The following is a 20704-nucleotide window of genomic DNA, read 5'->3' as shown; positions in this document are numbered from 1 at the left end:
GCTAAATTCCATTAATATAAGATAACTATACTACATGATACAAAAATAAATTCTAATTAATTAAACTAAACTATATTAAAACATGAAACTATTACATATTTTTCGTATTTTTCAAGATTATATAAAGATAAAAACAAGGACTATTTTTGTATTTTTTTTTACTTTATGAAAGGTACATAAAATAAAATATTTTTATTTTTTTTTGTAATTTTCATTTTCTTGTAATAAAATGAAGTAAAAGAGTCAGAATTAGTTGAAATAGCGATATTAGGCCTAAATTAAATATTTACATGCTAAAATATAAAAAATCTTGGGGAGGGTCAAAAATCACATGTCTACAGCTGCCATTCTTTGACTGGAAACACGAAGAGTTTTCAGACAAAGAACGACTAGACAGGTTTTTTGATCCAACCCTTATTTATAGAGACCAAATGCTAAGGGAAAGGAGAATGTGACCGAGTCCTGGTATCTGAGCTGTCTACATATCCTTGGCTATAAAGGAATCATGTCACGTGTAGTTCATAAGTGAATGAGGTGATGGAGTACTGAGGTGGAGAGCCGGTCGAGGTGCCGTTCCGTTGAGGTTCCGGTCTGCGGTCCCGTTATTACATCAAAATCAAAAAAAAAAAAAAACTAACTAAGTCTATCAGCTACAAGTTACAAGATTCCTATCTATGAGTCTTCTGAAGTTTGATATTGAGTCGTGGTTGGTTCTTCATGCGGACTCTGATCTGAATCTTGATGCTTGTTAGCCGCAGGTGTTGATTCAATATTCTTCAGTTTTTCAAACCAAGACGGGACATGCAGAGCTTGTGACCTCAGCCCTGTCTTGAGCAACTCACATCTTTCATTAACTTCTGCATTTGGATTCACTTCTTATCTTTCTTTTTGTTTTTTTTTGTTTTTATTCTGGATTGTGACTAACTTCTGTTGATCATCTTGGACTGCTGACTCGCATTCTTGACGCGAGCTTCTTTTGTTGCTGACCTGAATTGCATTCTGAATTGAATCCCCTTTTTTTCCAAGTGGGCGCCTGATTGCTGAACTTGAACCGTCTTCTCTTGTTCCTTGACACTGTTTTCCCTTGCACCTTGAACCATTTTCCCTTGAAACTTAAACTGTCTTCCTTCGAAACTGCTTTCCCTTGAAGCTTAAGTTGTCTTCCCTCGAAACTGCTTTCCCTTGAAACTTGAGTTGTCTTCCTTTGAAACTGTTTTCCCTTGAAATTTGAGTTGTCTTCCCTTGTTCTCCAGGTGGGCGCCTGATTGCAACAAAACAAACAAAACAAACAAAACAAAAAAAAATTTCCTGCCCCAGTTTGATATTGGGAACATCTGTGAGTATTAACAAAATTGTAAACCACTTATACTATTGATGCAATAATGAATAAACTAAAGACTAGACTAGGATGTACGTCTCCTAAAAGTGATTGAGCTTGCGGAAAACTATAAACTAAGCTTGACTAAAGTAATGACTGACCCTATTCTCCAGGTGGGACCCCTGATTTCAAGAAAACTAAAAATTGACCCTCTTTTTTTCAAATCCAGACTTCCCTTCTCTTTTTTTTTCGAATTCAGACTTCTCTTCTCTTTTTTTTTCGAATTCAGACTTCCCCTTTGTTTAATTATTATCCTAGGAGAAAATTTATCAGACTAGGCTTTCTATCTTAGGAAAAAATTCATCAGACTAAGACTTTGATCCTAGGAGAATTCATCAAACTAAGAACTTTTCCGGAATCTTAGGAGAAAAATTCATTAGACTAGGTCTTTTTTCTTATCTTAGGAGAAAAATTCATCAGACTAAGATTTTTATCCTAGGAGAAAGTTCATCAAACTAGGTCTTCTATCTTAGGAGAAAAATTCATCAGACTAAGATTTTTATCCTAGGAGAAAGTTCATCAGACTAGGTCTTCTATCTTAGGAGAAAAATTCATCAGACTAAGATTTTAATCCTAGGAGAAAGTTCATCAGACTAGGTCTTCTATCTTAGGAGAAAAATTCATCAGACTAAGATTTTGATCCTAGGAGAAAATTCATCAGACTAGGTCACTTTTGGTATCTTAGGAGAAAGATTCATCATACTAAGATTTTGATCCTAGGAAAAAGTTCATCAGACTAGATGACTTTTTTTGGTATCTTAGGAGAAAGATTCATCAGACTAAGATTTTGATCCTAGGAGAAGGTTCATCAGACTAGGTCTTCTATCTTAGGAGAAAGATTCATCAGACTAAGATTTCTATCCTATGAGAAAATTTCATCAGACTAAGACATTTATCCTAGAAGAAAGTTCATCAGACTAAGTTTTCTATCTTAGGAGAAAGGTTCATCAGACTAAGACATTTATTTTTTGTATCTTAGGAGGAAAAATGTAAAGATCAATGGCAAGATTTTATGCACAATAGCAGGACAAACAAAGGCAAAGATTTGAGAAACTTTCCTTTGTAGTCTCTTCTCTTTTTTTCTTTTCCTTCTCTTTTTTTGTTTTCTTTTTCTTCTCTTTTTTTTCTTTTTTTTTTGAACCACTTTCCTTGCACTGCTTTGTTCCTGTTTCACACAAAGAAAAATTGGTTAGTTTTGAAAATGGTGGTCGGTTTGTGGCCTTGAGTCTTGGGCAACTTGGCTTTTGTTCGATCAGCTTGAGTCGGTCTCAAGAGACTTCTGTTCTGCACCAAATCTGATTGTTTCATACCCAGTATCATTTGTATTTGCGGCTCAATCAGCCTTATCCCAACTGAAGATCCTTTCTTAGATGACCTTTTCTGATATCTTGAATGACTTCCTGCTTTTGAGCAATTTGTCTGTTAGAAAGAATCACAAGTTATCTTTGCTTACGCCAAATACGCTGACAAGAGTCTTTTGGGGGAGCCTTTGCATGAATCCTCAAGGCACGTTGACCGTAACAACCGAGTGTATTGGCCAAATTTACTTTGTGCAACTAAAAAGCTGGTAGCAGATTTTGAAATCTTTTCTTGCTTATTTTGACAAGGACTGACTCAGAGGGAAGAACACAATGCTATAAAGAAACAACATTAACAAGAATTGCCCCATGTCGGAAGGATAGAAGGAAGAGTTTTTTTTTTCCAATAACTAGCATTAATGGTCATGACATGCATTTTGGACTCAACGGCCTAATCTATAAAACTAATCCAATCTTCCCTTTTGCCATTCTTATGAGCTTTGAAGTCGGGCTTGTTTGTGCCAATTCTTTGCATCAGCTTCGCGACTCACTTTCGACTAGTGGTGTCCCGAGGGGTTTTCACCAACAAGTCTCTCTCATTTATTCATCTCTGCTTACCGTCGTCTTACAGTGCCCGTGAGGGTTTTCACTAATAAGACTCTCTCATTGTTCTTTATTTTTCTTTTTCTTTTACTTTTTCTTACTTTTTGTGAGTAACTTGACAGTGTTATATGTCGTGTGACCGCCGTTACTCATTGCATGCTTCTCTTGGAATTCTTGAAGGCGTTTCGATAGGTCTTTATTTGGAAGGTTTTTGGATAGGGTTGGACAAAAAGATCGGCATGAAGGCTCAAAGTAGACTCAAAATGATTGGGGTTGTAGACTTACAACTCTTGGAATCGACTCTTTCAAAAATGAAATAAAATCTTTGCCCCAGTTTCAGCTATTGGTGATTTTTTAGAATTTTTTTTCTTTTTTTTTTTTGGTTGGACCGAACCGTGAGGCTGCCTACGTATCCTTTTTTAAAGAATAAGGTTGAACGTAGTTCAAACATCTGACCTAAACTATTTTTCATCTTTCTTTCTGTTTCTCTTTTCCTTTTTTCTTTTTTTTTTTCTCTTTTTTTTTTCCTTTCTTTTTTTCTTTTTTCTTTTCTTTTTTTTGTTTGCCCCAGCTTCTATTTTTGAGGGCATGGACCTTTGACAATTCTTTTTTTTTTTCCTGAACTTTCTAAGAATTGCCCCAGTTTGTACTCTTGGGACATGGATTTTACTTTTTTTTTTTTACTCTAAACTTGATTCCAAAAGAGGGTAGTCAAAGAAAAATAACATAGGCTCAAAAGGGGTAGCAAATGGATATAAAGTGTTTGGGTAGCAGAAAAAGGGCCTCCCAACCTCAAGAACGTCAAACATGGTATCTTTTCGCGATCACAGCATTGACGAACATGTCTGTCTTCTTGGTGTGTTGTGGTCACAAGACATTTTTTCATCCCTTAGTGACAAACTTTCCAACAAACTTCAATTGATTAAACATCCTCAAGCCCGATCTTCATAATGATTTGAAGGTGAATTTTACTCGACCTTAGTTCCAAAGTATTCCAACTCTTTATTCATCCTCAAAAGTATTTTTTTTAGTTATCGAATTCCAAATTAAATCAGTTCCTAAGATCTGACCAAAATTTCCGCATGCATGTCATGTCATTAGAACTAGCGAGAAAAGAACTAGGAACAGAATGACACAAAGGACAAACTGTATTTTATTGAGTAAAAGATGAAAGGGTTTTACAACTAAACAAACAACCTAAAATACGAGTTACAACCCTAAAATAACCGGAATAATGAAAATAGCAACAGAACAGACAGACAAGACTCACACAAACATAATGGAGGGATAGAAGGGTTTGACTCAATAAAACAAATAAAATCTGGATCACAACCCTGAAATAACCCGATAATAGAAAAAAAAATATCAAAACAAGCTACCGAGATTCCTTCATAGTGAGGAGAGAATGACTTTTCAATTGCTAGGCTTGGCATTTAGCCACAAATTTGTTCATCAGAATCAGCAGAGTCTTCTCCAATTTCAACATCATTATCTTCAGTTAGCAAGTTCTTGAGAGGATTCTCATACTCCATGTCACCAGGCATCATCCCCACAAAGTGTGTATCATGATGTGCAGGTAAAGGATTCTGCGCGATATTCTGAATGTCACTGCCTTGGATCACAATCAGGTTTTCCTGGATCATCCTTTCTATTTCTCTTTTCAAATCCCGATAGCTTTCCACATTGTGCCCCTGGGCATTGGAATGGTATTCACACCTTTTAGAAGGGTCAAAGCTTCTCGCACGTGGGTCCACATGATTTGGAAGAATAGGTGCAATCATGTCATAATGCTTTAATTTCTCAAATAAGCTTGCATAGGACTCTTCTATTGGTGTAAAATTATCTTTCAACCTTTGTTCCCCTTTATACCTCTGGCTTGGATGTGGGTTATAGGGCACCTGAAATTTTGTGGAGGCTGTTGGAGATTTCGTGATGCTCGTGCTCGCCTTCTGGGGTGTTTTGGTGGCTGGACAACATACTGAGGTGGAGCGACAGAGTATTGAGGGTTCTGAGGTGGATAATACTGCTCACGGGAGTCATGGAAAACTTGAGGAGGCTGCTCATACCTTCAAGATGTTCTTCTGGGACCTCTTCTCGACCCTGATGTCATCATGATTTCTTCAACCTTATCATTTGTGTCGCTAAAATTATCAGATTCAACCCGGACAGCCTGAGTTGCGGCTTTAAAAACTACTTGACTTATAATTTTTCCTGTCTTAAGACCATTCTCTATTATTTCTCCCATTTTGATTGCTTCTGAAAAGGATTTGCCAACTGCGGACATCATGTTCTGAAAGTAATCTGGCTCTTGCGCTTGAAGGAAGACAGTTATTAGCTCGTGGTCATCCATGGGTGGCTTAACTCGAGCTGCTTGCTCTCTCCATTTAATGGCATATTCCTTGAAACTTTCACTTGGTTTCTTCTTCAGGTTTGAAAGGGAAATGCGGTCTGGGGCAATGTCGATGTTGTATTGGAACTGATTGACAAAGGCCTGTGCCATGTCATTCCAGACGTACCAGCGAGATGTGTCTTGATCCAAAAACCATTTGGATGCTACTCCCGTAAGGCTTTTTCCAAAATAAGCCATCAGCAATTCTTCGTTTCTTCCTGCACCTCTCAGTTGATTGCAATGCCTTTTCAGGTGGGCTATGAGATCTCCATGTCCATCATACTTTTCAAATTTGGGAGTCTTGAAACCAGGAGACAAATGGACATCAGGGAACATGCATAGATCTTTGAAAGCAACACTCTTTTGACCTGCCAACCCTTGCATGTTTTTCAACCTTTGTTCTAAGCTTTTCACTATTTGGGTCATTTCTTCCTGTACCATCTTTCGGGCAGGCTTCTCAATGTTTGCAGGAAGATCAAACGAGTACAAGTGGTACTCAGAAGAGTGGTACTGCTCTTGTTGTGTAGCAAATTGTGACTCATGACGAGGTTGTCCTTGACCACTGGCCCATGCTTGACACATTTCGGTCATTTGCTGTTTCAGTATTCTATTTTTCTCAAACACAGTAGACTCTTGTTGAACTCTTTGACCCTGAGTCTCTTGAGCACTTGTAACAGCTTCGATATCAGTTATCATTTTTCCTTGGATCTTGTGTTTCCAGCTTACCACAAACCGATCATCTCAACTTTCTTCACAATTCAAAACAAAACATGTTAGAATGGATTCAGTCGGTCCTTATTATTATCAACATTTTTTCATTTTTTTCATTTCTTTTTAATGGTGATCGAATCTGATGTGGGTTGCCTACGTATCATGTGGAAACATGAATCAGATCTTGCGTAGTTCGGGAAGAACAGGAATAAATTAAATAAACAAACTTTTTTTTGGATTTTGAACTTTTCGAAAGAAAGACATATAAAGAAGAAAGAAAATATTTTTTGGATTTTGATTTTTCTTCAGCATTTTTGCAAAGAAAGACTTCTAAAGAAGAAAGATTTTTTTTCCTTTTTTTTTTTGAATTTCGACTTTTATTGTTTCTTTTTTTGGAATTTCGATAGAAAAACTTCTAAAGAAGAAAGAAAAATATTTTTGCATTTATGGATTTTTATTCTGAAGTTAGGAAAGAAGTACTTCTAAAGAGAGAGAAAGTTTTTTTGAATCTTGAATTTTCTTTTCAATTTTCGAAAGAAGAATGAAAATATTTTTGTATTTTTGAATTTGAGAAGCAATTAAAAGAAAATATTTTTTGTATTTCTAAAAGTTGGGTTCTCAAAGAAAAATTTTTCTAAAGAAGGAAGTAAGAGATTTTTTTTGGATTTTTGAAAATTAGGGGCCAGAACCGATGAGGTTTACCTACGTATCTCACATCCAGTGAGAATCAGACCCGCATAGTTCTGCACAGTTTTGACGGAATAGGAAAACATGGCACTTGAAAATTTTGGCTCGTTTTGAAATGACTTTTTTCCCCAGAATTTTGGCAGAATTTCAGAATTTTCTAAATATCTACCTCTGACTTTTTGTTTCTTTTTCTTCTTTCTCCTTTTTTTATTTTTTTTTTCATTTTCTTTCTCTATTCTAGAAGCAAGTCAACATGCAAGCCAAAATAGACAGATACGCAAGTAGCACGTAAGATGCATCAAGATGGTCTTTTAATTTGGGTACACCTGTCCTAGACGGACCCAACCCTTGTGTTGAGTCCCCAAAGTCAAATGCACATGATACAAACAAACAATCCTACTAGGGATCCGGCATGAGGCTGAGTTATTCTAAGCTAAAAACCTGGGTATATTATTCTAGACTTATGTACCCGAGCGAACAACTCGAGCCGAGGAGGGGCCTACGTACCGAGAACCAAAAGGCCATCCGGCTTTATAACTTGTCCAAGCCTCTTTCTTATTTCAAGGTATGACACCACAGGAGTCACGCCAGCATGCACATCCCCGAAGATGAGAAGGGAAGGGTTTCGCAATAGTTTATATACAGTTCAAATAATATCAAAGCGGTAAAAAGCGGAATTTAGCATATTAGGCTCAAACATGCAATAAAATCAGATAATAAATAAAGCCAATTATAACAATTATTCTAAGCTCGAATTCTTGAACCCTAAACCAGAAGTTCTGGGTTCTTGTCCCCAGCAGAGTCGCCAGAGCTGTCACACCTCCTTTTTACCTACACCCCCGGAAAGGGGTATACAAGAGTTTTTCCAATTAAAGTGACAATCGAAATGGGATTATTCTATTTATTCAGAGTCACCACTTGGGATGATTTATGGTATCCCAAGTCACCGGTTCAAATTCCGAATCGAGGAAAGATTGACTCTGTTTTACAGTCCGCGAACACAGAAATCTGGGTAAGGAATTCTGTTAACCCGGGAGAAGGTGTTAGGCATTCCCGAGTTCCGTGATTCTAGCATGGTAGCTCAACTGTTATAATTGGCCTATTATCTGATTTTAATACATGTTTTAGCCTATGATATAATTTTAAATTATTAACCGCTTTTAATTAATTTTTTAGAAAAAGATTCAACGTCATCTAAAACATGTCTTGAACCACGTCACATAAATGCGCCCGCAATCCTACGACACATTTTATCTAACGTTGTTGAGATTTGGATTTGAGTCACATAAATGCACACCCAAATTTGGAAATTAGGCATCGTAACTATGTCACGGGAACCGTATCCACAATCACGATGGTTTATTCTATTAACAAAATTAAATTATAGCCGGGTCATATAAATATACCCCGAATTTTTTAGAAATTAGATATCATGACCACGTCACGGGAGCCGTACCCGTAGCTATGACAATTTATTATTAATCGCATCTAAAGCAAGTTACGATGTTCATGAGTGATCCTTATCTATTCATTTACAAGGTACAAAATAACTTAGCAATTACCCTGGGTCTAAACAAGAACAGATTATCCCACCCGAGGTCATTTTCCAAATAAAACATGGTTTCGATTAATCAAAGACAAAGAATTTTAAATTGCAGATCCACAAATACAGCGATTCAACCTATTAAACCTATCATGTAAACAATTATTCATTTATAGCAGCTAAGCATTTAAGCATAAGAAAATTTCTAATTACATGGCCAAAGTAATATTTTCCAGACAATTTCTGACTAGCTTCAAGGCATTCCAATTTCATGGCAACGTGTTTCACGTTTTAGTGCCATTCGGTTATTAAGCTTATTATCACATCTCATTTGAAATCTAGTAAACAATTGTCCTGAACTCATCATAATGCTTTAAAACTGGAATTCAACTCCAATGATGGCAGCAAGAGATATAAGCCCATTTCCTTAGTCGAATTACTAGCTATTACAAAATCAGTAGCCAAGGAATTGAAGAATAAAGCCAACAAAGGTCCAATTTAAATTTGTCGTGCCCTAGCCGAATTGCGTGCTCATAAACAAATCCAAATTCAAAGAAAATTAGGACAGAGCTACTGATCTTCATACAAATTTGAAAACCAAAAATCACCAACAGACTTTGTACCTCTACCACTAGCATAGGTGACGATATTATGGGCTAATTAAAACCAAAAATCATACAAAATATACATTCACTTGCACTAAACAATGCTAAACTCTTCAGAGAAAGGAAAGAAACGTTTGTGGCAAATTTCATCCAAAACAATGATCCAAGCTTGCACTTAGCCGTGATGAACTTAAGAGAAAAAAAACGAAGGAATTAACGGTGCAAATTTCAGTTCAACGAAGCCTCTAACAACAATTACAACACTTTTGAATCGAGATTCATACCTGAGCACAAATAAAACTTGAAAGCCAAAACAAAGGCTGAAAAAGCGGATATAACGTCGGAACTCAACTACTGGACAAAGTAGCAGATTCAGCAACAACAACGATAATTCCCAAATTTCAACAGCTATTTGTAAGGAAGATTAGCTACGCCAGACCAAATAAAGGTCTGAAACCTTTTTTTCTAGATCTGCAATCCAAAATTGAACCCAGAAAGCTTTCAGCTACTTTGGTTGTGAGTTTTTTTTTTGTATTTGAGAAGAAAGAAGACGGAGAGGGAGAGGGAGTGAGATTTATCTTGTTTTTTCGAACGGAGAAGAAGAAAATGTTAGATGGCTTTTTTAGCCGCTGTTAATTTTGGTGAAGAAGATCGAAAAAATCAGAGGAGGGGAAGGTCTCCTCTTGTCTTTTGCGGCGGATCACTCTCTTTCGCTGTAGCATACCTTTCTTTTTCAATTGAAAGAACCAAGAAAAATGATCGATCCTTTTTTTTCAAACCTGGGGAGATGGCTGCCGTTCTTAGGGTCTAGGTTTTTAGGAATTGAAATCTTAAGGGTATGGTTTTTATAATTGGGTATTTTATAAAAAAAGTGGGAAAGGATGATAGCCATTGGATTAGAAGAAAATAGATGGCTAGGATTAAATCTTGCACTTAAATGAGCTAATGGGTTGGGAAGAATATGCTAAGGGTAATTGGGTTGGATCATGTCTTTTTGTGTCTAAATTTTGGGCTAAGAAGACTCCAAAAATTATTATTTAAAACCATAGCTAAATTCCCTAAATATACGATAACTATACTACATGATGCAAAAATAAATTCTAATTAATTAAACTAAACTATATTAAAACATGAAACTATTACATATTTTTCGTATTTTTCAAGATTATATAAATATAAAAACAAGGTACTATTTTTGTATTTTTTTTATTTTATGAAATTTACTTTATGAAAGGTACAAAAAATAAAATATTTTTATTTTTTTTTGTAATTTTCATTTTCTTGTAATAAAATGAAGTAAAAGAGTCAGAATTAGTTGAAATAGCGATATTAGGCCTAAATTAAATATTTACATGCTAAAATATAAAAAATCTTGGGGAGGGTCAAAAATCACATGTTTACACCACCAGTCATGAGCATTTGCTATCCGATTAAAGACAGGAAAAGTCTACATAGTCTGTTACCGAACTAAAACAGAGTAAATAAGATAGGGGAGAAAGACTGGGCTGCGAACGCCGAGCAGCTACCTAGTGAATCTCTGAAATCTGTTGGAAGCTCTCAACCCTTACAAGCAGGACCCGAAGCGCCTGAATCTGCACACAGGGTCCATAAGGTAAAGTGAGTAGTCCAACTCGGTGATTAATAATAATAAATGAAGACTGAGCGTTAAGAAATCACGTAAAAGCACATCAACATGCTATAAAAAAGCAGTATAAAACTAGTAAAAGCAATGAAATAGTGAAACATATAAAGACACCTTAATTCAGAAGAAGCTTCTTTAAAACACAATTTTTACAGTTAAACAATTAAATGAAAAGTAGTTAGAACAGATAAACACATAAAATCCGCCCCTCGAACACAATGTCAACAGAATCCTCCCCTCGGGCAATATCATGGAACAATACCAGCCCCTCGGGCTATATCTCATATTACAATGGGTACCCGCGCTCACTGGGGGTGTACAGACTCCGGGAGGGGCCCCTTATGGCCCAAGCGCAATATCAAGCCATTTTGTGGCATAATCAATAGGCTCTCGGCCTCATATCAACAAGCCACCTTGTGGCGTACAATCTCAGGCCCTCGGCCTCATAATCATAAATCAGTGTATCCTCACAACACAGGCCCTCGGCCTTACTTAGTCAGAATCTCATAAGCCACTCGGACAATAGTAAAACATGATGCTCAGCCCAAATTATCATTTAAAATATCATTTAATGTGTTAAACAGAGTAAACATGGCTGAGTTATGAAGCAGTAGAATATAGCATGACTGAGTATAAGTAAAAAGTCAAAATAGTGAAGTAATATCAGTAAAAATCCCCAAAGGATCCAAATAGTTGGCACGAGGCCTAAATATGGCACTCAACCTAAAACATGATGATAGCAAATAGTTTTCAATCAAATACGCGGTAAAACAGTCATTCGGGATGGACTAAGTCACAATCCCCAACGGTGCACGACCCCACGCTCATCATCTAGCATGTGTGTCACCTTAATATAGCACAACGATGTGTAATTCGGGGTTTCATACCCTCAGGACAATATTTACAATCATTACTCACCTCTATCTGGTCCAAATCTCTAGCTCGCGATGCCTTTGCCTCTCGAATCGGCCTCCGGATGCTCCAAATCTTACCAAAATCAGTGCAAAACCATCAAAATACGCTAAGGGAACAAAGCCCACTCGAGAGAAATCAAATTACAACACAAATCCCAAAATTGACCAAAACCCGGCCCCCGGGCCTACGTCTCGGAATTCGATAAAATTTACATCAATATACTCCTTATCACTCCCTGAGTTCATTCATATCAAAAGCATCAAAATCCATCCACAAACGACCCTTCAAATCCCAAATTCTAGGTCTCCAATTACAAGCCCTAGTTCTTCAATATTAGGCTTAAATTCCATGATTAATTAGGTAGAATTCACATTAGGATCGAGTATTAAGTCCATAAATCTTACCTCCAAGTGTTCCTCAGTGAATCCCTCTTCAATCTTCTTCAAAAAGCTTCAAAATCGCCGAAAAATGGTGGAAGTTAGCCCCAAAATTGCGGATAATGGCACAAACTGACGTTGACCACATTTCCTCCTTCGCGAGCGCGGCTGACCTCTCGCGAACGCGATTCTTCCTGACTCCAACCTTCGCCAACGCGGCTCCCCTTCTCGCGAAAACGATGCTCAATGGCCCAGCCCTTCGTGAACGCGGGACCTCCCTCACGAACGCGAAGGGAAAATCTTCAGCCTCACCTGCTAACCCTTTGCGAACACGAGGGCCTACTCGCGAACGCGAAGCCCAATTGTCTGCAACACCCAACAACAGATTTCTGCAATCTTCAACAACTTGAAATGGTCTGTTTAACCACCCGAAACTCACCTGAGGCTTGCAGGACCTCAAGCAAACATGCCAACATATCCCATAACATCATTCAAACTTGTTCCAATATTCGAAAAACTCAAAACAACATCAAAACACCAAATTCGCATCGGATTCAAGCCTAAAAATTCCAAAATCTTTTAAATTACGCTTTTGATCAAAAAGTCTACCAAAGCATGTCCGAATGACCTAAAATTTTGCACACACATCACAAATGACACAACGGAACTACTTCAACTCCCGGAATTCTATTCCGACCCCTATATCAAATCTCACATATCAACCGGAAAACGCCAAAATTCCAATTTCGCCAATTCAAGCCTAAATCTACTTCGGAACTCCAAAACACATTCCGATCATGCTCCTAAGTCCCAAATCACCTCCCGAAGCTATCTGATCCATCGAAACTCACATCCGAGCTCTTTAACACATAAGTCAATATTTAGTTGACTTTTCCAACTTAAGCTTCCTCAAAAAAGACTAATAGCCTGTTTGGCCAAGTTTATTTTTGGCCAAAAGTGTTTTTTTTGGCCAAAAGCACTTTTGGCCTCAATTTGAGGTATTTGGCCAAGCTTCTGGAAGGAAAAAAAGTGCTTTTGAGGAGAAGCAGAAGCAGTTTTGGAGAAGCAGAAAAAAGTAGCTTCTCTCCAAAAGCACTTTTTTGAGAAGCACTTTTGAGAAAAATACACTTAGAAACGGTTTTTTAAAGCTTGGCCAAATACTAATTGCTGCTCAGAAGTGCTTTTCGAACTAATTAGCCAAACACAAACTGCTTCTCACCAAAAATACTTTTGAGAAAAGCACTTCTCAAAATAAGCTGATTTTTGCAGTTTGGCCAAACGGGCTATAAGTGTCTCAAACCTTACCAAAACCTCTCCGAACTTGAGCCAACCGGCCCGATCATACATAGAACTGATAAATAAAGCAATAAGAAGCAGAAATGGGGAAAATTGAGCGGTAACTCATGAAACAACCGGTCGGGTCATTACAATTCCCTATATGAAATATCTAACTAAAATTGATTTAAATATTGATCCAAACTACCCTATATGTAAAGGTCATATAGAAGAATCCATAACGTACATTTTCTTTACCTGCCAAGGCAGTAAACATTTTTGGGACAAAATTGGATGGCAAAACTTTTATAAGGATCATGGTGATCATTGATTAATCCAGCTAAAAAACTTTGACTACCCGATGAAAAATAATTTTTTAAATTGGAATCTCTTTTTTCCATTTGCTATCTGGCACATTTGGATAAACAGGAATAACAGTAACCAAAACAATACAAAAAACCCTATTAATATCAACCATATCATTGCTAGGGCTAGTGAATTTCATCTCTTAACCGAAAATAGTATTCTGACTTCTCCAAAAATCTACATCAATATTAAATGGCATAGACTCTCAAAGGGATGATTCAAACTAAACATAGATGCAAACATCAACAAAAATTTGCAAAAATGTGGGCTGAGTGGAGTAATAAGAAATGCCAATGGACACTGGATAGTTGGCTTTGCAAAACCAGCTCATGCACGTGGTTCACTACATGCTGAGCTCAAAGCATTACTAGCAGGACTTAAAACAGCTCATACTTGGGGAATGTTCCCTCTCCAAATCGAAACAGACTCTACTGAACTAATCCTGTCAATCTAACAACGTAATAGACTTTATTCTAACATTGTCAACAATTGCAGGTTGTTAATGCACCAACAGAAGAAGGTAATCATCCAGCACGAGTTCAGACAAGGGAATAAGGTAGCTCATCAAATGGCAAAGAATGCAAATGCTGATCTCATGAAGGAGAAAGTTTTTGTGGAACCACGAGATGATGTAAAAAGTCTAGTAGAAAGTGACTTACTAGAACAATATATTTTTGGAAAATTTCTATCTTATGATGCTTGTAAAAATTTAGCAAACTTAGGTAACCAAAGTGTTCTATGCGACACTAACTATGAAAGTCATGTACTGCATATTTCTTAACCTTTAATATATATACTTCCTGTTTGCTAAAAAGACATGGTTAACGAAGTTCTTTGTCGTGTGCATTTTACTTGGTTCTATGAGCCCATTCTTATTTTAAAATATTCTGCTTGTCATTTTTCTAATGGGGCATGACATGAGATGATAGAAATAGAAATATTTATGGGTTCATTGAATACTCTTAAAGAGTGCGTGAAAATCTTATATATATATATATATATATATATATATATATATATTAGACACTTACTCTCATATAAAAGTACGTAGTTGAAATTTTCCACATAAAAACAACATTCTTGACGTGGACATTTTAATGATTGAGAGCCAATAGTCATTGAAAACATGCCACTTGTCCTTTACTTAATATATATATATTAGACACTTACTCTCATATAAAAGTACGTAGTTGAAATTTCCCACATAAAAACAACATTCTTGACGTGGACATTTTAATGATTGAGAGCCAATAGTCATTGAAAACATGCCACTTGTCCTTTACTTATTTTAAAAAGTTTATGAACAACCCATGAAGAGAGATAGAATAAAAAGCTAAACTATGAAGCTATTATTTTCACATTAAGGTAGTTGAGACTTGAGTTCAACGTTTTCATGAAATAAAGTGGCTTTATTTGATATACAATATAGTTTTGGGACGATTATTGCTAGACATTACAATTTATAAAATGGTTTTAGATGATATAAAGATGTTTTCTACTTCCTTAATAATGTTCAGCCTAGAATATTACAGTTAAACATCTCTATAACAAATTCGTTTGTTCTAATATTTTCTTTTTGTTATAGTGATGTGCTATTATACAAAATATATATCATAACATAACATGAAAAATTGGTTCCAAAAAAAACTTGATCATTATAGTGTCGTTATAAAGGATAAATGTTATTGAGAGGTCTAAAAACAAAGCTTTTAAATTATGCATTTGTTTACGATATATAGACCAAATGCTTTGATTCACGTGTAAAACGAAACGATAGGAGAATAAAAACACATGCACGAGAGACACCTACGACACTTCATTTTTTGAAAGTAAATGGAGCTCGCAAAATTGGCATTAGACCTTCACTAACTGCTATAAATATGCCCCTAATAATTAGTTGAGCAAAGAACTACAAACAAACACAACTTTCCCCACTTCAAGTTTCAAGACAAAGCATTGGCAATGGCTGGAATTAAATTTGCTTTCTTTTTTGCTGCTCTCCTCCTAGCGATTGTTGCTTAGTAGTTGCATTCTGCTCTTCCTAGCTCTCTATCACTTTGTATATATACTCTCTTTCCAAATTTATATGGCACAATTTCAATTTTAGTTTATCCCAAAAGAAAAGGACAATTTTATTTCAAAAGTCTACATTTATTTTTCTTAAATCTCCGTATAAAGTCAAACAAGACTATAAAGTAAGATGAAGAGTGTGCGTAGGGGAGGAGCTAGAAGCTTGAATACGGTTCAACTGGACTCAGTAACTTTTGCTCAAACAGTATATTTATGTTAAAAATTCGTTAAATATGTAGAAATATTAAATTTAGTGTTGAAGTTTGGCAAATTCTTTGTCCCACATCGGTGGGCTCTTGAGTTTGGGGGGGATTTTCCCCCTATAAAAGAAGGCCTAATGTTTAGGATTTAAACACACCTCTTATTTGCCTTCTCATCTGTTTAAGGCATTTGTATCTTCTCTCTTTAGTATTATTTCTCTTATATTTTTGGAGTGGAATAAAATATTGGTTGTGTCCGAGGAGTAGGCAAAATTAGCCGAACCTCATAAATTCTGGTGTTCCCTTTATTGTTGCTTTATTGTCTTATTTATTATTTGGTGGCTGTCATAATTTTTGGTATAGTAGTTGTGACTTATTCACACTATATACATTTGGCTTCCGCAACAATTGATATCAGAGCCAAGGTACTGTCTAAGTATGCTCTGTGGTTGCAGCATAGTCTGATCTTCCACATCAGAAAAGATTTATCTTGGTACTGTGTCAAGGTTCTGTCTTAGTATGCTCTGTGGTTGCAGCTTAGTCTGACCTTCCACATCAGAAAGGAAATAATCTTGAATTGTGTCGTCAGCTATTAAATAATATTTGTGTCAAAGATGGGAGACAATAAACAAGAAGAATCTACATCAAGTGTCAACAATACGTCATCATTGGCATCTTCGCTTATGACAAGAATTGTGTCAAATGCGAAATTTGCGGTAGAAATATTTGACGGGTCCGGACATTTTGGGATGTGGCAAGGCGAAGTTCTAGATGTCCTTTTTCAACAAGGGCTAGATCTGGCCATTGAAGAAAAGAAACCAGATGTTATTGGAGAAGAAGATTGGAAGATTTTCTACCGCGTTGCTTGCGGTACCATTCGATCCTTCCTTGCTAGAGAGCAGAAATATCCATACACAAAGGAAACTTCTGCAAGTAAATTATAGAAAGCACTGGAGGATAAATTTTTGAAGAAAAATAGTCAAAATAAATTGTACATGAAGAAGAGACTGTTTCACTTCACCTATGTTCCTGGTACCATGATGAATGAACATATCACCAGTTTCAATAAGTTGGTCATAGATTTGCAAAATATGGATACAACTTATGATGATGGTGACTTGTCCTTGATGTTGTTGGCGTCACTTCCTGATGAGTACGAGCACTTTGAAACTACTCTACTCCATGGAAATGACGAAGTTTCTCTCAAAGAAGTTTGTTCGACTTTGTACAACTATGAACAAAGAAAGCGAGAAAAACAGAAGGGCGGAGAAGGAGAAGCACTATTTGTGAGGGGTCGTCCTCAAAATCAAACGAGGACAAAGAAGGGAAGATCCAAGTCAAAATCCAGACCCAGCAAAGATGAATGTGACTTTTGTCGAGAAAAGGGGCACTGGAAGAAAGACTGTCCGAAGTTGAAGAATAAGGTCAAACATAACAATGGAAAGGCCATTATGGAGTCAAATGTAGCTGATTGTGATGATTCAGACTTCTCATTAGTTACAACAGAGTCATCAACATCATCAGACATATGGTTGATAGACTCGGCTTGTAGCTATCATATGCGTCCCAACAGGGACTGGTTTGTGGAATTTCAAGAAGGAGAATATGGAGTCATCCACACAGCGGATAACAACCCTCTTACCTCATATGGCATTAGTTCAATACGATTAAGGAACCATGATGGAATGATCAGAACATTAACAGATGTTCGATTTGTACCGGATTTGAAGAAGAATCTCATCTCTGTAGGAGCCCTAGAATCAAAAGGGTTCAAAATCATTGCAGAAAATGGAGTGATGAGAGTATGCTCCGGTGCACTAGTGGTAATGAAGGCTAATCGGAAGAATAATAATATGTACCGCTATCATGGCAGTACAGTTATTGGGACAGCGACAGTGACATCCAGTGACGACAAAGAGGCAGAAGCAACCAAGCTATGGCACATGCGCTTGGGACATGCTGGAGGAAAATCCTTGAAAACTCTATCAGATCAAGGATTGTTAAAAAGAGTAAAGGCTTGCAACTTAGAGTTTTGTGAGCATTGTGTCAAAGGGAAACAGACAAGGGTTAAATTTGGTACAACGATCCATAATACTAAGACATTTTGGATAATGTACACTCTGATATTTGGGGTCCTTCCAAAACACCTTCATTGGGTGGGAAGCACTATTTTGTAACCTTTGTTGATGATTTTTCCCGAAGAGTGTGGGTGTATATAATGAAAAGCAAAGATGAAGTGCTGGGAATTTTTCTCAAATGGAAGACGATAGTGGAGAATCAAACAGGCAGGAGGATCAAGTGTATTCGCACAGACAATGGAGGTGAATACAAAAATTATCATTTCAATAAAGTCTGTGAAAATGATGGCATCGTCCGACACTTCACTGTTAGACATATACCACAACAGAATAGAGTGGCAGAACGTATGAACTGGACCTTGCTGGAGAAGGTATGGTGTATGTTGTCCAATGCTGGCTTGGGCAAAGAATTTTGGGCTGAGGCAATTACATATGCATGCCACCTCATTAATCGTCTACCATCTGCTGCTATTGATGACAAGACACCATTTGAAAAATGGTATGGAAAGCCTGCTGTAGATTATGACTCTTTGCACGTGTTTGGCTCAACTGCATATTATCATGTGACAGAGTCAAAATTGGATCCAAGGGCAAAGAAGGCTATTTTTATGGGAATTACTTTTGGAGTCAAAGGATATCGCTTATGGTGTCCTATGACAAAGAAAGTAATATTCAGCAGGGATGTTACCTTTGATGAATCTGCTATGGTAAATAAGGTAACAGAAGATACCAAACAAAATGAAGGTGCTTCTAAGCAGGTGGAGTTTGAGGGAAAATTTATTTTTCCTACACAAGAAGCAGAGGAGGAAACAAATGAAGATTGCCCTCTGGAAGGAGAGCCAGTAGAGGAGATTCCAACTCAGGAACCTCAACAACAACTTGAATCAATAGCAACCAGCAGACCAAAAAGAACAATAACGAAACCTGTTCGTCTCATAGAGACGGTTGCTTGTGCAACCTCAATTGTAGCTGATGATGTTCCTACCACTTATAAAGATGCTGTCCAAAGTTCAGAAGAAGATAAGTGGAGGATTTCCATGAATGATGAAATACAGTCCCTTCATCAGAATCATACATGGAGATTGGCCAATCTCCCGAAGGGAAAGAAAGCAATTGGGTGCAAATGGTTATTTGCAAAGAAAGAAGGATTTCCTAACCAAGTATATGTTCGCTACAAAGCAAGATTGGTGGCCAAAGGATATGCTCAAAAGGAGGGAATTGATTACAATGAAGTGTTTTCTCCAGTTGTAAAATATTCCTCCATTAGAATTATGTTGGCGTTGGTAGCACAATTGGATTTGGAACTAGTTCAGATGGATGTAAAAACTGCATTTTTACATGGAAACTTGGAGGAGGAAATCTACATGACTGAGCCAGAAGGATTCAAAGTTGCTGGAAAAGAAAATATGGCATGCAAACTTGAAAAATCGTTGTACGGATTGAAACAATCTTCTAGACAATGGTACAAGCGATTTGACGAGTTTATGTTGCGGCAAGGGTACAAGAGAAGCAAATACGATCATTGTATGTATTTGCACAAGCTTAAAGATGGTTCCTTTGTATATCTTCTCCTATATGTTGATGATATGTTGATAGCTTCCAAGAATTCGGAAGAAATTGATAAGTTGAAGATTCAACTGAAGAAGGAGTTCGAGATGAAGGATTTGGGTGAGGCAAAGAAAATTCTTGGCATGGAGATAATTAGAGATAGACGTTCAAAGAAACTCTGTTTATCTCAAAAGGAATATTTGAAGAGAGTACTTCAACGTTTTGGCATAGATGACAAGACTAAGCAGTTAGTACTCCACTTGCTTCCCATTTTAAGCTAAGTACTACTATGTCGCCAATGGATGAAGCTGAACGAGAGTATATGCCAAAGGTACCATACACAAATGCTGTTGGTAGCTTGATGTATGTAATGGTTTGCACAAGGCCTGACATTTCACAAGCTGTTGGAGTTATTAGCAGATATATGCACAATCCAGGGAAGGAGCATTGACAAGTTGTGAAGTGGATTCTACGGTATATTCATAATACTGTAGATGTCGGGTTAGTTTTTGAGCAGGAAGACAATCAGTCTGTAGTTGGATATTGTGACTCAGATTTTGCGGGTGATCTGGAAAAACGAAGATCAACTACTGGTTATGTGTTTACTTTTACAAAGGCACCAGTTAGTTGGAAGTCTACTTTGGAGTCAACAGTTGCTTTGTCTACAACAGAGGCAAAGTACATGACTATTACAGAGGCTGTGAAGGAGGCAATTTGGCTTCAAGGATTGCTAAAGGAGCTTGGTGTTGAACAAAAAGGTATCACAATTTTTTGTGATAGTCAAAGTGCTATTCAATTAGCGAAGAACCAAGTTTATCATGCAAGGACGAAGCATATTGATGTTCGGTATCATTTCGTACGAGAAATCATAGAAGACGGAGGAGTCATGGTGAAGAAAATTCATACTATGGAGAATCTTGCTGATATGCTGACAAAGGTGGTGACTGCGATCAAGTTTCAACATTGTTTGGATTTGATCAACATTGTTGAACACTGAAGATTGAAGATTTAAACACAAT

General features: G+C 37.0%; 1 protein-coding gene across 2 annotated transcripts; it reads right to left on the bottom strand.

The window, feature by feature from the left end:
* Positions 1-470: 470 nt before the first annotated feature.
* Positions 471-10051, bottom strand: LOC107796148 (uncharacterized). 2 transcript variants are annotated; one of them, XM_075254158.1, is made up of 2 exons: positions 9499-10048; positions 471-6417 (listed from the first exon to the last, which is right to left on the bottom strand). In XM_075254158.1, the coding sequence occupies exon 2, from the start codon at positions 6362-6364 to the stop codon at positions 5348-5350; it is 1017 nt and encodes a 338-aa protein (XP_075110259.1). In that variant the 5' UTR covers positions 6365-6417; positions 9499-10048; the 3' UTR covers positions 471-5347. The 2 variants fall into 2 exon arrangements, 1 of the variants encoding a protein (XP_075110259.1); XR_001650330.2 differs by lacking the exon at positions 471-6417 and adding an exon at positions 7293-9403 and having other exon boundaries at positions 9499-10051.
* Positions 10052-20704: the final 10653 nt, after the last annotated feature.

This window comes from Nicotiana tabacum, chromosome 5, assembly GCF_000715075.1.
Source record: "Nicotiana tabacum cultivar K326 chromosome 5, ASM71507v2, whole genome shotgun sequence".
NCBI classification, from domain to species: Eukaryota; Viridiplantae; Streptophyta; class Magnoliopsida; order Solanales; family Solanaceae; genus Nicotiana; species Nicotiana tabacum.
The sequence above is the reverse complement of the archived record's forward strand: the minus strand, read 5'-3'. Positions and strand labels throughout refer to the sequence as shown.